At 46.0% G+C, this 17,010-nt stretch overlaps 1 protein-coding gene across 4 annotated transcripts in view; it reads right to left on the bottom strand.

The window, feature by feature from the left end:
- SNX14 (sorting nexin 14) overlaps nucleotides 1-16,398 on the bottom strand; it is a 647,427-nt gene extending 631,029 nt beyond the window's left edge. For 2 of the 4 annotated variants that reach the window (XM_078648164.1, XM_078648163.1), the window contains exon 1: nucleotides 16,121-16,398. In XM_078648164.1, the coding sequence (XP_078504290.1) occupies nucleotides 16,121-16,287 (167 nt within the window). In that variant the 5' untranslated portion in view covers nucleotides 16,288-16,398. The remainder of the gene's footprint in view (nucleotides 1-16,120) is intronic. The other 2 variants (XM_078648162.1, XM_078648161.1) reach the window with 1 other exon arrangement.
- Nucleotides 16,399-17,010: the final 612 nt, after the last annotated feature.

The raw sequence follows: 17,010 nt of genomic DNA on the forward strand, positions 1-17,010 counted from the left end.
TCACTCCTTTATGCAACCTTGTTGCAGCTGGGTAAACTGAAGGATGTGATTTTGTGTTTAATGCCCCTTTCACTCAAAAATTCTTCCATCATCTTAGAAGTCAGTTGTGCCCCATTATCGGTTAACGACACAGGAAATCCTCCCCTTCCAAAAATGTCCAACCACATAATCAGACCATGAGTTTCTACAGTGTTGACCACTTTGAGTTCAGGCCACAGAGAAAGCATGTTGATACAAGTAATGATGAACTTATTACCACCGGAGACCCTGATCGATCCCACTATGTCCAAAGCAAATTCTACCGATGGTCAGTGTATCACCTCTCTGATCACCATGGGTTGTGTTCTGCATCTTAAAATCTTGTCACAACTATTGCGTTCAACACATTCACGTACCAAACAATCAATCAAGCGTTTGTAATTCGCAGCTACTCACCCGAAGGTCTCAAGGCGCCGAGAGGTGGGGAGGAGGGGCGCGCAGTTCCTTGAAGTTCATGAAGCTTCGTCGAAGAGTCCGATCCTGGGGCTCTTCAAGAACTTGGGGAGGGATGGAGTCTCTCAGAGGTGGAGAGGGAGGGAGTTCCATGTCTTGGCAGTGAGGAGCGTCCTCCTGTCTGGTCTTCTTGATGAGTTGTACCGTCGCAAGGAAGAGCTGGGCTGAGCAGAAGGATCTTTGGGGGGGCGTGGTTCATTTAGGCAGGTCCTGTGTTGTGGAGTGCCTTGTGGGCGTGGTGAGGAGCTTGAAGGTGATTCTCTTCTCGGCGTGGAGCCAGTGTAGTGTCTGAGGTGTTGGCTGATGTGGCAGTGGCGCAGTAGTTTAGGACAAGTCTGGCGCCGGTATTCTGTATGTTCTGGAGTTTGCGGGTGAAGTTTTTGTTGATCCCGCCACAAAGTGCGTTGCCGTAGTCCAGTCTGCTGCTGATGAGGGCATGGGTGACGTTTTTTCTGTGTTCGACGGGAATCCAGTTGAAGGGCTTACGGATTAGGCGGTGGGTGTGGTAGCAGGAGGTGGTGACAGCATTGATTCGGTTGTCCATTTTGAGTTCGGAGTCCAGGATGATTCCGAGGTTGCCTGAGTGGTCCGTGGGGCGGGAGGGTTCCCGAGAGCGGGAGACCACCAGGTGTCGTTCCAGGCATCGGGGTTTGGGCCCATCCATGATGAGTACTTCTGTTTTGGTCTGTGTTGAGTTGTAGGCAGCTGTTCTTAATCCACCTGGCGACTACTTCCACTCCTTCTTGAAAGTTGTGTTTAGAGATGTTGGGTTCATTGGATATAGAGAGAAGGAGATGGGTGTCGTTTGCATACAATACAATGTTGAGTCAGTGTGATCTGACAATGGGTGCAAGCTGGGCCATGTAGACATTGAACAGGGTCAGGCTAATGGAGGATCCTGGGGGGTAGGGGGACTCCGCAGGTGGTCGTTGTGGGTTCTGAGAGGAAAGGAGGGAGTCTGACCCGTTGCGTTCTGTGGGATAGGAAGGATTGGATCCAGTTGAGGGCCTTGTTATGAATTTCTGCATCGTGGAGTCTGTGGGCTAGGGTACGATGAGAGACTGTGTGGAAGGCCGCGGAGTGGTCCAGGAGGATAAGGCCACAGTCTCTCCTCGGTCAAGGAGGGAGCGGATATAGTCTGTTGCCGCGAGAAGTGGGGTTTCAGTGCTGTGGTTCTTTCTGAAGCCTGATTGGGAGGAGTCAAGGATATTTTTTTTCTTCTATGAAGGAGGAGAGTTGATTGTTGACAGCTTTTTGACTTTCACCGGATAAGGGAGTGAAGAGATCGGTCTGAAGTTCTTGAGGTCGGTGCGGTCCAGGGAGGGCTTATTCAGGAGAGGGTTAATCTTGGGGTGTTTCCAGTCGCCGGGGGAAGGATGGAGTCTCAAAGGAGCGGTTGAAGCTCGGGCGAAGATGTCAGCGACTCTGTGGTAGATGTGGTTGGGGCAGGGGTCAGTGGGGGCCCCGCAGTGGGTTGGCTTCATAGTCTTTAGGGTGTCTTCGATGCCGAAGACGGTCCAGCTGTCCAGTGTCAGTTGAGTGATGCAGGAATGGTGGGTGAGGGTTACTCGTGGAGGCTGTTGTCATCATAGTGGTCATAGATGGTCTTGATTTTGTGGTGGAAGAAGGTGCTGAGTTAGTGGCAGAGGTCCTGGGAGGGTGGGATGTCGGTCGTCTTGCTGTTGGGTAGGGAGAACTCTTTGAGGATGCCCAAAAAGTTCTTAGCTGTTGTGTGCGTGGGAGGAGATTCTGTCCTGGAGAGCTTTCTTCCTTGAGTATCTGAGGAATTTGTGGTAGGTGGTGGTGACTGCTTTGGAGTTGTCAAGTTCTGCTGGGGTTTTGGAGTTCCTCCTTAGCTTTTCAAAGCGTCTGCAGGTGCGCCTTGGTTCCCAGAGTTCGGTCGAGAACCAGCTGGCTTTCTTGGCACAAGGATTGGAAGTTTTCTTGAGGGGGCGATGGTGTTGGCGCAGTTGGTGATCCAGGTGTGGAGGGTGCTGGCAGCAGTGGTAGGGTCCTCATCTGTGGCAGTGGGAGTGTAGCTACTGAGGGCGGCGGCAAGCTGGTTGTTGGAGATCTTGTTCCAATTCCTGCGCTGGAACGTACCACCCTCTCAATCAACAAATCCATGCCTGGCCAACAATAATTCATTCACACCCTCTCCTTCGTCTTGGATATCCATGGATGATTCCGATGACCATTTTCAATAAGTCACATCCTTACTTTTTCGGGTGGAATTAACCCTTCTCCTCTAATTATCAGACCATTTTCCAACAAGAGTTCACCCTTCACCTATGAAAAACCTTTCATCCCTCCACACACATTAGCCTGGTCAGACCAGCCTTCCTTCAACCTAGAAAGTAACTCTTGTAACAGCGCATCATTCATCTATTCCATTCTCCATTAGTCCTACTGATGGATTCCTTCTGATTTTGCTCAGATCTTCACTGTTTCATCACCAAATTCGTCCTCAGAATTCATGTCTGCCTCTCCACTGGGTCCACACAACCTGGAGCAACAATCAGTAATAGTATTCATAACTCCGGGCATGTAATTCACCACAAAATCAAAATCCTGAAACGCTACTACCCACCTTCTAATCCTGCTGTAAATGGCATGAATCCCTTTTTTGTAAAAAGCCCCTTTTAAAGTTTTGTGGTCTGTTCATACTTCCAAAAAAATGACCCACAAGAATTCTTTTAGCTTAGTCACCGCCCAATAAACTGCCAAAGCCTCCTTCTCTAAAACAGAATAAATTGCTTCAGATCCACGTAATGTCCTAGATAAAAAAAAATTAAAAAAGAATTTTGTTCACTTTGCCTGCAGATTCTTCTTCCAGCACTGCTCCTAACCCCTTCGCGCTAGCATCTGTCCTTAAAATGGTTTTCGCATCTGGTTCAAAACTGCATAGGTTAGATGCTTATGACAGATTCTTTAACCGTCTCAAATTCCTTCACACACTCTTCCGTCCACATAATCTCCACTCCCCTTCTCAGCAATTGTCTCATGTTTCTACATCCCTCTGCAAAATCAGGGATGAAATAACTATAAAATACCACCGTTCCCAAAATTTTGACTAGCTCTTCCTTAGAAGTGGAACTTGGCATCTCTTTGAATGCACTAACAAGGCTTCTTTTGGGACAAATACAATCAGCGGTTATAAGATGTCCAAGGTATTCTATCTATGTGACCTTGAATCTGCACTTCTCAAGTTTCAATGTCAAGCCACTAACACTCAGTCTGCTCAACACCTCACAAACCATGGCATCATGTTCCTTCCGAGTCCTACCATACACCAATACATCATCTTGGTGGACTTTCACTTCATCAACGCCTTGCAAGACATTCTCCATGACCCTTTGGAAGATAGCCGAAGCAGAAATCAAGCCAAAAAGCTTCTGAATTTATTTGTAAGTACCGAAGGGTGTAATAAACGATGTTAATTCCTGTGATTGGGGATGCAACAATATTTGATGGTATGCTGATGTGAGGTATTCAACAAAGGAGGTGCTGAACTGTTCCTACAACAAGTGGGAAGTTAAAGAAAGGACTAAGACAAAGCTGGCGTGACCGGAGGTGTAAATATAACACCTTTGGGCATCCATTTTGTTGGATGTATTTGCCTCACACACCCCGAAGGATGTCATGCTTCATCATCGGCGGTCGCTCCTCGTCGGGGGGGCGGTGCAATCCCCGACGGGCACACCTCAAAGAGGGGCACTTTAGCGGAGATCTTTTATATCCAACTGCCCTATGGTGAAGTGTGGGTGTGTGGGCGGGAAGGCAAGTGAGCTGGTGTGATAGTTAAAATGCAGCAAGGGGTGCCGGAAACTATTTTATTCTGGTGGTCCCCCTACTACAATTAAAATCGTGAAAACAAGCTCGCTTGGTGTCACCTCGTTAGGTAGAGTGACCCATGTCGAGCTAAGAAAAACAACAAATGGTACAATGAGGAGAAATACTTGGCACCTTCCAAACAGCACAACATCTCTGTGATATTGGGCAAGGGATAACGATCTGCCACCACTGCTTTGTATAATTCTCTCATATCCACGCCACACCTAGCTTCTCCATTTGCTTTTTTAGCCATGACCACCAGGGACACCCATTCTGTCGCCCCTACTTCTTGAAGCACACCACTCCTCTGGAATGTATCCAGTTCATACTTCTTAGCCTCCTTTACCATTAAAGGAACACTATCCTTTGCCAGTCTTGGGAACCCGCCCCTCCCAGTTTTAGCTTAATACGATGCACATAGTTTTGAGATGGCCTAATTCTTTTTGGAATACCTCAGGGAAAAGTGCTCCATAATTAACAGATTCATATGAACTTTTTACTTTCGACAATGATGTTCGCCTTCGTAACCCAGCCATCTTTTAGTTTTACTGACGGAGTTTTATTCAGGTCTAAACATACAGCTAGAGCTCTCTTGTGAACCCAGCTAATTAAAGAGTCACCCCTACATGACACATTATTTTAGCGGTGATCAACCTGTCGCAAAACTCAATTGTTCCCAAAAAGTAGCCCATAAGCTTGATGGGCTGCCCACTGTATGCTCTGGGCTTGATATCTGGTGTCCTTAAAGCAATTGAATCTTTTAAACATTCCTCGCAGAATTTTCTGGAATTAGTGTTATTTTGGCCCCAGAGTCAAAAAGCATTGTTACAGTGGAGCAGTTTACCTGGACTGTTTCAACTGGTCCATCACATTCCCCAGTTCCTATTTGTAAAACAATACCCTCACAATCTGAATCAGAGTGGCAAATTACTTGTCTCACTTTCTTCATACTTCTACCCGACCTGCTACAAGATGTGAAGTGACCCTTTTTACCACAGGTCTTGCATAAGGCTTTCCAACCAAGTCACTCTTTGAAACATGCCCACTATGGCCATATCTGAAAAATGTGATCCCAGGTTTCTTCACCACCTTCTCATCTTGCTTCCCTGGAGCAGTAGGAAAACTCTTTGTTTTCACCACCTACACTGCTTCTTTCCTTTCGTCCCCTGACTTATGATTGAACAGGACTTTGACACATGCCAGGGAATGCTCACAGGTTTTAGCTGGTGTCAACACCTCAGAGAGGGTAGGGCTGTCCTTCAACCAGAGTGCTTCCCTTGCCTTATAAAGTATGCAGCCTAACATGAACTGATAGCGTAACCTCATCAGTTGCTGCACCAAAATTGCACACAGCTGCTAGTTTTCGCAATGTTGTTATAGAAGTCTCAAACGACTCTCCCACATGTAGCATATTAGAACCAAAATGATAGTGTTCCAAAAAAGTGTAGATTTGTGGCAAGTAATGCAAGTTGTTTTTTTAGACACGCTTCATATTTATTGAGGTCATTGGCATCCTCAGAAGATAATTCTGGCAGGTGCTCCAACACTTCTTGTCCCTCTGGGCTCACGCAGGACATAAATAACGAAATTTTTTCTCTCCGCTCCCAGGGAAGACCCACACACCCTGGCATAGTGTGTGAAAACTTTCTTCCACCTTTGCCACAGAACTATTGGATCACCCGGAGAAGACAGGAAGAAGAGTGGAGCGGTTACGTTCTGCATATTTATATGGAGGAAAAAAAAAAGAAATAGTCTAAAACAGAATTACGCAGAAACACACCCTAAAGAGATCACCCTCCCCTTGTCACTCCAACAAGGTGAAGATGTTAAATGCCAGAGAGTAGCGCTACTTTCGCTGGGTACGAATCATCCACAGGACCACTAAAAGTCCTTGATTTGTTGCAAGAGAAGTTCAGATAGGACACATCTTCTTCCGAAGCTACAAAATAATTGACATTTCATTTCAGCACATCACAAAATAAATCCTATTTCTGCTAATGGAAAGGAATTCTAGCAGGTCTTTCAAACATGAGGAATAAAACATCATAATTTACAAATGTGCATGTCAGTAGAGGGCGTCTGAAAAGGTCAACTCAAGGTTTAGTGACGTTAACCTAAAACATCTAATAAAACATAATTTAAATTAATAAACCTGCTCAAACAATTCTGATGGTTAGTGTAAGGGGTAGATGAAGAACAAGACTGAATATGAAGAAAAGAACCAAGGCAATAAAGGTAATTAAAAGAAGCTCATGTCACAACACTTTGCCACATGTGTGATTTTCAGCCTTCTTAGCTGGAATCTCAGCGCTATGTAAAGGTTGCAAACTGGCAATTTATCAACTAAACATTATTTAAAACCCTCACTATAGTGTCTAAAGCAATACGAGATCCATGAACTATCATGTCCTATATTAGGTCATATCCTAGATACAGGGTCATACATTAAACTAACTTTCACTTTCTAGTAAAAGCTAACCGTTACTGTGCACATCTCATTTCCTTTCATTCTATTTGCTTGGTCCTGATAATTTGAACTCTCTCCCACCGGCTCTCAGGGGTATAACATGTAGAACAGGAGACCAAAATTTCCCCAAGCATACACTTTATTGAACATGGATAACACAATTCTTGGCTCTACTCCTCACAAATGAAGACTAGACCAAGCATAAATATTTAAAAACGTTCCTGAGAACACATAGCAATTTTAATGTTACGCTCCTTCTTGGTTTGCCCTGTACTAGACGTCATTATATGAAGCATTTCTGTTAAAAAAAGATTGAGTTTTCTACAACAAATAGATCACTATGCCAACGTTTTCTGTAAACAAAGCATATCAAAACAAGGCATATCAGTCCATCGGTGCACCAAACGCACAGAAACAACGCTCTACAGCAGCACTGCTTTCGTTTTAAGTTAAAGAAGTTAGTGATTCAGAAGGTGTAGCCTGTGAAATTTGGTGTACACAGCCGGCGTGATCGTACAAGTAATAATACTACCATCATCCCAAGGGCGAACCTTCAGGCTCGACACACACCAAAGCCCTAGGGTTATACTAATCTCTATAGCAAACGTAGAAAAGTATGCTCCTTGCTTACACGTTCCAACCCAGTACCTGTCTTCCTGGGGCATTCCAGTATAACAGTGAGACGGACACCAATGTATATAATAGCAGCACTCTATGGGAATCTCTTTGCAAAATATAACTCTCTGGAGGCTTCAGACTATCACGTAATGCAGAAAATTAATTGCTTGAACCTCCCACTTTCAAGAAGGAAACATTGATGGCCCAATCCTTTTCAGGCAATGCGGTGAGAATCTGGAACTCACTTCCGCCCCTTATCTGAAGGAAGTCCCTTCATTATAGGAAATTCTGTTCTACATGACTATAAGAAGTGCCTTCCCAGTGTGTTCTTGTGGTTTGAGTGTCTGCCAGTTATTGCAGTTTTATACTTCTACTTGTATTGTGTACTCTTTTGTAACATGCACACGCCACTTTTCCTCTTGTAATGTATCGGTGGCTACCTCTTGTATTTTGTTTGCTTTCGATACATGCACAATTGCCACCATTGCCTCATGTAACGAAACGTTTGTTCTTGTATTCTGAGTATCTGCCAGTTAGTGCAGTATTATACCTCTACTTTGTACGCCTTTTGTATCATACACACGTCACTTTTTAGGTCTCGTCCTTTACCATTGCGAAGCAATGGGAAATGGGGGAGAATTATAGTGCTTGATCGGCTAGTGAAACCACTGGCGTTTCTTCACAGTGCATGTGAGGTCACGTGGCCACAAAGCGGGTCACGTGACCACACAAGCACGAGCATCTCCCTAATCCGCCTGCCCCCACCAGGCTCGCATTCCCGCCCCCTCACCAGGCCGCACATCTGCCTGCCACACTTCTCCTCCCCTCGCACGCATTCCGCTGCCTCTCCTCCTCACAGCGCTGTCTTTTCTACTTGGCCTCGCTCCTCTCTTTATGCTTCTATCTCACTCCACTACCTGTCTCTGCCTCTCTCACTAACCACTGCCTGGCTTGCCTCTCTCTGTGACTGCCTGTCTCAGCTTCTCTTTCTCTTTGACTGTCTCTCTCCTCTAACCCTCCTGTGCGCGTGCTCTCTCCGGAGTCTGCTGCCGTTCTCTCTCTCTTTGACTGCATGCCCCCCTTGTGTGCTCTCTCCCCTCTACAGCCCCCCTCTGCCTTGCGCTCCATGCCGCAGTGTCTCCCTTTATCTTTCATTTATGGCTGAGGCCCCACCAGCCAGAACAAAAACAAAATCGCAGAAATATTTTTGAACGGGGCGAGGGATTCTGCGGGTCAGCTTTCCATGAAAGAAAGCCACAGGGAGGGGGAGCTCACACCTCACGGGCGAGTTTATGGCACCCCAAAACAGTTGTCCCCAGCTCTCACACCAGAAAACCATGTGGAAGACTGTAAACAGCCTTCAAAGACCATCTTCACACCTCAGGACATGCTTGGGGGGCCATTACTGGGTGGGAGTGGTAGGGTCAGTCGCCAGGGCCTCCATACCAACTGTCCTACCAGATTGTGGCGGGGACTCTCCAACCGTACCGGTGTTCATAAAGTGCGCGAGTGCGTCCGGCAGGCGTCTGAAGAGTGGAGTTGCAATCTGTATGTATATGTCTATGGTGTTGAGCGCTTTCTTCAGCGAAATGTATAACCTACAGGCAGCAGGTCCTGTTTCCTGAAGCGTGGACTCTTACTTTTAACTCTTAAGATAATATAAAAAGTGACGTAATGTGGAGAAATAGCACCGGCCATTGCTCAAGTACTAGTAGACAATTCAGTTATGTGATGTGTGCTATATTAAAGACCCGCAGCATTTTTTATGTAACAGTCCGCGCTCGAGCGCCCCCCCCCCCCACACTTCTTATCCAGGTCACAATACTAAAACCACATGAAGTGATCCGAGTTTCTCAAATGAAAACCGAATTCAGAACACCCACCCAATCCCCTCGGGCATTTTTCTTTCCCTCGTCAAACAATCTTGTAGTCTCTCCATTTCGCCATGCTCTGCCTAGCTCCTTGCACGCCCCTCGCCTCCCCCTCAGCTCTCCCGTACTACAGCTGGTTCGCACCTCCAGCTGTCACCCCCTCCCTCCACTCCACAACCAGGCTCCGTTTCAAAGGCAGCCAATTACTGTTTGCATCTTTCCGTGGTACCGAAAGAGAGACATGCAAACACACACACACATAGACACACGCACGCGCTCTCTCTCTCGTTGCCTCCCCACTCTCTCTCTCACACCGAGATTCATATTGGCACAAAACACAGACTCAAATACGGACAGCCACAAATCAGTGCAAACAGATGATAAACACAAAATGAAAGATAAAGACACGAAATGCACAAGGAAAAATAAATTATCACAGGGCAATGTAAATAGGTGATACACACACACTCACACACATTACATACTCGAAATAAACAAACAAAACGAAATAGGCAGTGACAGAACAGAATGTAGCTGGCTTCAATATTTGTCACCCCATCCAACCCCCCTCCCGCACCCTTCCTTCCAAGCATCCAGCATGTCTATGTTGGCACTGACATGAGCTCATATCATAGTTCATGTGCAACAGTGTTTGAGGGGTATTTTGATATTGCCTAGAAAATGTAATAACATTTCACTTTGTGCCTCCATCGGTCCTTGGGGTCCAAGAAGACCATATACACACAGCTCACATACCTCTAATTAAACACTATCTCAAGTCCACAGACGCAGCAATGCACTGTACAATCATTACACGCAGGAGGCAGCCAGGGCAGCTGAGAGTGCACGTTTCTCATGCATGCAGGGAACTCATAGCATCAGTTTCACTCACAGGGTACTGAGGTTCACTCTCACACAAGAGGTAACGTTCTCTGTCTTCACTTGCCAGGGCAGAAGTACCTACTCACAGCACCACTCAGCACCACCACAGCATCACTCAGTACTACCACAGCATCACTCAGCACCACCACAGCACCGCTCAGCACCAACACAGCATCACTCAGCACCACCACAGCACCACTCAGCACCACCACAGCATCACTCAGCACCACCTCAGCATCACTCAGCACCACCGCAGCATCACTCAGCGCAACCGCAGCATCACTCAGCGCAACCGCAGCATCACTCAGCGCAACCGCAGCATCACTCAGCGCAACCGCAGCATCACTCAGCGCAACATCACTCAGCGCAACATCACTCAGCGCAACCGCAGCATCACTCAGCGCAACCGCAGCATCACTCAGCGCAACCGCAGCATCACTCAGCGCAACCGCAGCATCATTCAGCGCAACCGCAGCATCACTCAGCGCAACCGCAGCATCACTCAGCGCAACCGCAGCATCACTCAGCGCAACCGCAGCATCACTCAGCGCAACCACAGCATCACTCAGCGCAACCACAGCATCACTCAGCGCAACCACAGCATCACTCAGCGCAACAACAGCATCACTCAGCGCAACAACAGCATCACTCAGCGCAACAACAGCATCACTCAGCGCAACAGCATCACTGGTTCAAATATGTTCACTCAATGTTTCAGACTTTATTACAAATATCACAAAAAGATGTTAATATTTCACTTCTGTTCTTGGATTTTCGTCACAATAAAATACACTGAACATAATCTTCACAAAAGTTAGTTACAAAAGTTTAAGCTATTGCCATTATAAATTACAATCACTTTTATTTAAGTATTAATTATTTAAAAAAATTAAAAGCCATTGATATTTGTAATATCAATACATCTAAGTCATATAAATACAAAACCTGTTGCATTACAAATGCTATAGGTGTCTCATTTGCGAAAGTTATAACTATTGGCATTGTAAGTGACAAAGCCATTAATTTAGATATTTTCAAAAACAACACATAAATAAAAAAATTGTCATTTACAAGACCAATACCTCACACTTCCCTAATGCGAGACCTATTGCATTGCAAATGCTTGTTTCCTCTAGTAACGTATCGTTTGCTACCTCTTATATTTTGTTTGCTCTTGATACTTCCACAATTGTCACTATTGCCTCATGTAACGTAACGTTTGCTTTTGTAACATGCTCACTTGTAATTTTTAGGTCTCGACTATTCTATCCCGTTAGGGTTTGAATAGGCGAGATTATAGTTAACAGTCCGAAAAGTCTACCTAGCCTGCGTATCCCGTACAGTTCATGTGAGGCAGGCGGGTGAGGCAGGCGCGTGCACATCAAACACCATTGGCCTCGGCATCACACTTCAAAGGAAGCCGCTCGCACACCACCATTTGTCTGAGCCTCGGCATCAGACTTCAAAGGAATCCACTCCCAAGCCTCTCCCCGCCCCCTCCCATCAGACTTCAAAGGAATGCGCTCCCCACCGCCATAGCAATGCCGAGAGCTTGGGGTTTTTTGCATCCATTTTGCGGGGAAGGCGTGTTTTGTTCGGCGTTCTCTGCACCTTTCTCGGGTTTTTTTCTGGACGAAAGTGAAAGCCTACCGTGCTTGTTTACAGTAGCCTTTCTCCTCAAATACTGTTGCTGTGTTGCCATCTCTCTAGGGACAATCAGCTTGAAAATACTTGCTAGCTGCAATGCTACATCTGCTATGCTTTGCCTCTAGACACGTTGACCCCTCGAAGACTGTGCTGACTCTGCCCCTCCGGATTCTGAAACTGACCAACGCAGTCTCTTCTCTCTGTCTTATGATGTCTGCCCTGCCACCATTTACTTCGGACCCTCACACCTCCCTACCCTCACACCCTCTCACAACCTCACTCCCCATCATCCACCCTCACTCACGCTCACCCACCCTCACTCACCCTCACCACCCTCACAACCCTTCCACCCTCACTCACCCTCACCCCCTCACACACCCTCACTCCCTCACACCCCCTCACCCTCACACACCCTCACTCACCCTCACACCCACACCCACACTCACCCTCACACCCACACCCACCCTCACACCCACACCCACACCCTCACACACCATCACCCTCACAACCCTCTCCCACCCTTACTCACCCTCACACCCTCACCACCTTCTCACCCTCACAATCCTCTCACCCTCTCACCCTCACTCACCCTCACCCACCTCCTCACTCTCACACCCACTCACCCTGACAACCCTCTCACCCTCACACACCCTCCTTCACCCTCACACACACCCTCACTCTCACACACCCCCTTACCCTCACACCCCCACACACCCTCACACACCCTCATCCCCCCTCACACACCCTCATCCTCACACACCCTCTCACCCTCACACACCCTCTCACCCCCTCACACCCTCACCCCCTTACCCCCTTCACCCTCGTCACCCTCACCCTCCCTCACACCCCCTCACCCTCACAAAACCACACCCTCACCCTCACACCCCCTCACCCTCACACACCCTCACCCTCACACACCCTCCCCCTCACCCTCACACACCCACACACCCACACCCTCACACCCCCCTCACCCTCACACCCCCACACACCCTCACACCTCACACCCCCTCACCCTTACCCTCACACCCCCTCACACACCCTCACCCACCTCCTCACTCACACCCACTCACCCTCACAACCCTCTCACACCCTCACTCACCCTCACCCTCCCAACCTTCTCACCCCGACAACCCTCTCACCCTCACTCCCCCTCACTCACACTCACCCTCACCCTAACACCCCCTCACCCTCACACACCCTTACACTCCCTCACACCCCCTCGCCCTCCCTTACACTCCCTCACACCCCCTCACCCTCCCAGACACCCACACACCCATCCTCACCCCCCTCACACACTCCCTCACCCACACCCTCACACACCCTCTTACCCTCACACCCTCACACACCCTCTCACACACCCTCACCCTCCCTCACCCTCACACACCCCCTCACCCTCACACACCCCCTCACACCCCCTCACCCTCACACCCCCACACACCCTCACACCCCCTCACCCTCACACCCCCATCCTCACACCCTCTCACCCCCTCACCCTCCCTCACGCTCACACCCCACCCTCACAAAACCACACCCTCACCCTAACACCCTCACCCTCACACACCCTCCCCCTCCCCCTCGCCCCCTCACACACCCACACCCACACCCTCACACCCCCCTCACCCTCCCACACACACCTCACACCCCCTCACCCTCACATCCCCTCACACACCCTCACACACCCTCTCACCCTCACACACCCTCTCACCCTCACACACCCTCTCACCCTCACATCCTCACACCCCCTCACCCTCCCACACCCCCACACACCCTCACACCCCCTCACCCTCACACACACACACACACCCTCACCCACACACCCCCTCACCCACACACCCCCTCACCCACACATCCCCTTCACCCTCACACCCACTCCCTCAATAGCATAACAAAACATAGCATAGCATAACAAAACACAGCATAGCATAACAGAACACAGCATAGCATAGCATAGCAAAACAAAGCATAGGATAGAAAAACATAACAAACAGCATAACAAAGCATAGCATAACAAAACAAACATAGCATAGCATAACAAAACAAACATAGCATAGCATAACAAAGCATAGCATAGCAAAACACAACAAAACATAGCATAACCAAACATAGCATAACCAAACATAGCATAACAAAACATAGCATAACAAAACAAAACATAGCATAACAAAACAAAACATAGCATAACAAAACAAAACATAGCATAACAAAACAAAACATAGCATAACAAAACAAAAAATAGCATAACATAACAAAACATAGCATAACATAAAACAAAACATAGCATAACAAAGCATAGCATAACAAAACAAAACATAGCATAACAAAACAAAACATAGCATAACAAAACAAAAAATAGCATAACATAACAAAACATAGCATAACATAAAACAAAACATAGCATAACAAAGCATAGCATAACAAAACAAAACATAGCATAACAAAACAAAACATAGCATAACAAAACAAAAAATAGCATAACATAACAAAACATAGCATAACATAAAACAAAACATAGCATAACAAAGCATAGCATAACAAAACATAGCATAAAAAACATAGCATAAAAAAACAGAAAAAACATAGCATAACACAACATAGCATAACACAACATAGCATAACACAACATAGCATAACACAACATAGCATAACACAACATAGCATAACACAACATAGCATAACACAACATAGCATAACACAACATAGCATAACACAACATAGCATAACACACCATAGCATAACACACCATAGCATAACACCATAGCATAACACCATAGCATAACACCATAGCATAACACCATAGCATAACACCATAGCATAGCAAAACAAAACAACATAGCATAACAAAACAAAGCATAGGATAGCAAAACTAAACATAGCATATTAAAACAAAGCATAGGATAGCAAAACATAGCATAGCATAACAAAACATAGCATAACATAACAAAAAATAGCATAACAAAACACACCACATAGCCTAACAAAACATTGCAAAACATAACAAAACATAGCATAGCTTAACAAAACACAACAAAATATTGCAAAGCAAAACAAAACATATAATAGCATAGCAAAACATAGCATACCAAACACAACAAAACATAGCATGGCATTACAAAACATAGCATAGCAAAACAAAGCATAGCATAATAAAACACAACAAAACATAGCATAACAAAACATAGCATAGCAAAACATAGCATAGCATACCAAAACATAGGATAGCATACCAAAACATAGGATAGCATACCAAAACACAGCATAGCATAGCATAACAATTCAAATCATAGGATAGCAAAACATAGCATAACAAAACATAGCATAGCATACAGCATCACTCCGCACCACCACGGCATCACTCAGGGGCACCACAACATCACTATGCGCTACCACAGCATCACTGAACGCCACAGCATCACTTGTTCGCCATCACAACATCACTCAGTGTCACCACAGCATCAATCTGTGCAACCATTCAACAACACCTGGTTCAAATATATTCTCTCAATGTTTCAAGCTTTATTATAAATGTAACAAAAATATGTTAATATTTCACTTCTGGTCTTGGATTTTCGTCACAATCAAATACACTGAACATAATCTTCACAAACGTTATTTACAAAACGTTCAACTATTGCCATTATAAATTACAATCATTTTTATTTAAGTATTAATTATTGGAAAAAAATTAAAAGCCATTGTTATTTGTAATATCAATACATGTAAGTCACGTAAATAAAACACATATTGCATTACAAATGCTATAGGTGTCACATTTGCGAAAGTTATAACTATTGGCATTGTAAATGACAAAGCTATTAATTTCGCTACTTTCAAAAACAAAACATGAATAAAAAATGTGTCATTTACAATACCATAAGCTCAAACTTTCCTAATGCGAGACCTATTGCATTGCAAATGCTTGTTTCCTCATGTATCTCTACTGTTCCTATTGTGAAACGCTCCGACACCTTCGGGTAAAGTTCGCGCTATATAAAAACGCATTAAATAAATAAATAAAAAATTGTTATACACAGTGCGACAAACGGACAGTTCGGCCGTGTGGTCCACTGAGATGATGAGAGTGGTCAGACAGGGCAGTTCCTCCATTGGATTAACTCGCGGGCCAATCACAAACCACCATGCGTTGCCTGACTCCATCATGGCCACTGTTATTAAGGTGTCCAGTTTACATGCCCAGTATTTGTACTTTACATGTTTTATTGTAAGCAGAGGAGAGGAGCCTACGACCATGCAGCTAAAGCCGGATCAGGATCTTTTATAGAGTTTTCAGAGCGTCACACATACCACCTACCTATTGAGGAGGAGTGTAGAGAGTGCCAAGAAGAAGAGAATGCAGCAGAATACCGGATACTGGCGGCACGCTTCCCTGATGGCGTCTACGCGTAGCCTTTGCTTCAGCGTTTCCCGAAGCTCTTTTAGAGCTGTCCCCCGTGTTGGGGACTCGTGTGACCCCGACATCGGGCCGGGTCACTTCAGCCCGCAGCCAGCAGCCGACCTAGTGTTAAAGGTGTTTTGACACAGCCCCTTCCAAACCAGCCTACCTCCCTATATTCCTGACGCAGCTATTCCGGCCAGTGAAAGTGAAGAAGGACTAGCGTAGTTATTCAATTAATCGCAGCCATCTTTGTGCGTGCCTTCTTTTGTGTGTCTCGGGTTTTATTGGCATTCCTATAATGAACAGCAAAGTACTTTTTACAACCTCGATTCGATGACTAACAAAGTAGGAATCGTATAGCATGTATTTAAACAGCTCACGTCACATCTTGAGCCGCCGGGGTAGACTCCGTAGAACGCGTATACCCAGTTTTTTCGCAGGGAGGAGCTCCCTGCACTCTCCCAAGACGTTGGGCGCTACTGAAATATGCTCAACTTTGTCCCGGTGTTATTTTCAGACCGAGGGACACATTCAGCAGCACCTGCACCGTTGTCTGCTTTTCTTCAGAGCAACTTCATGCTAAAACAAAGGCCGAATTTAAGAGGCCACCATAGCTGCCAAGTTTTCAGATTGCTATGTGTGACATTTTCTTAATTTCTGTGTTATGAGTGACATTTCAACGGCTATGAGTGACACTTTCTCGCAAGCAAAATCTAGCAATGAAGACAAGAGAAATATATACATTTCAGAAATTACACTAATTTGTGGGAAGACAGACTGCTATGTGATGTACAGTCAGTTCTCAG

Source organism: Lissotriton helveticus, chromosome 6, assembly GCF_964261635.1.
Source record: "Lissotriton helveticus chromosome 6, aLisHel1.1, whole genome shotgun sequence".
Classification (NCBI taxonomy): Eukaryota; Metazoa; Chordata; class Amphibia; order Caudata; family Salamandridae; genus Lissotriton; species Lissotriton helveticus.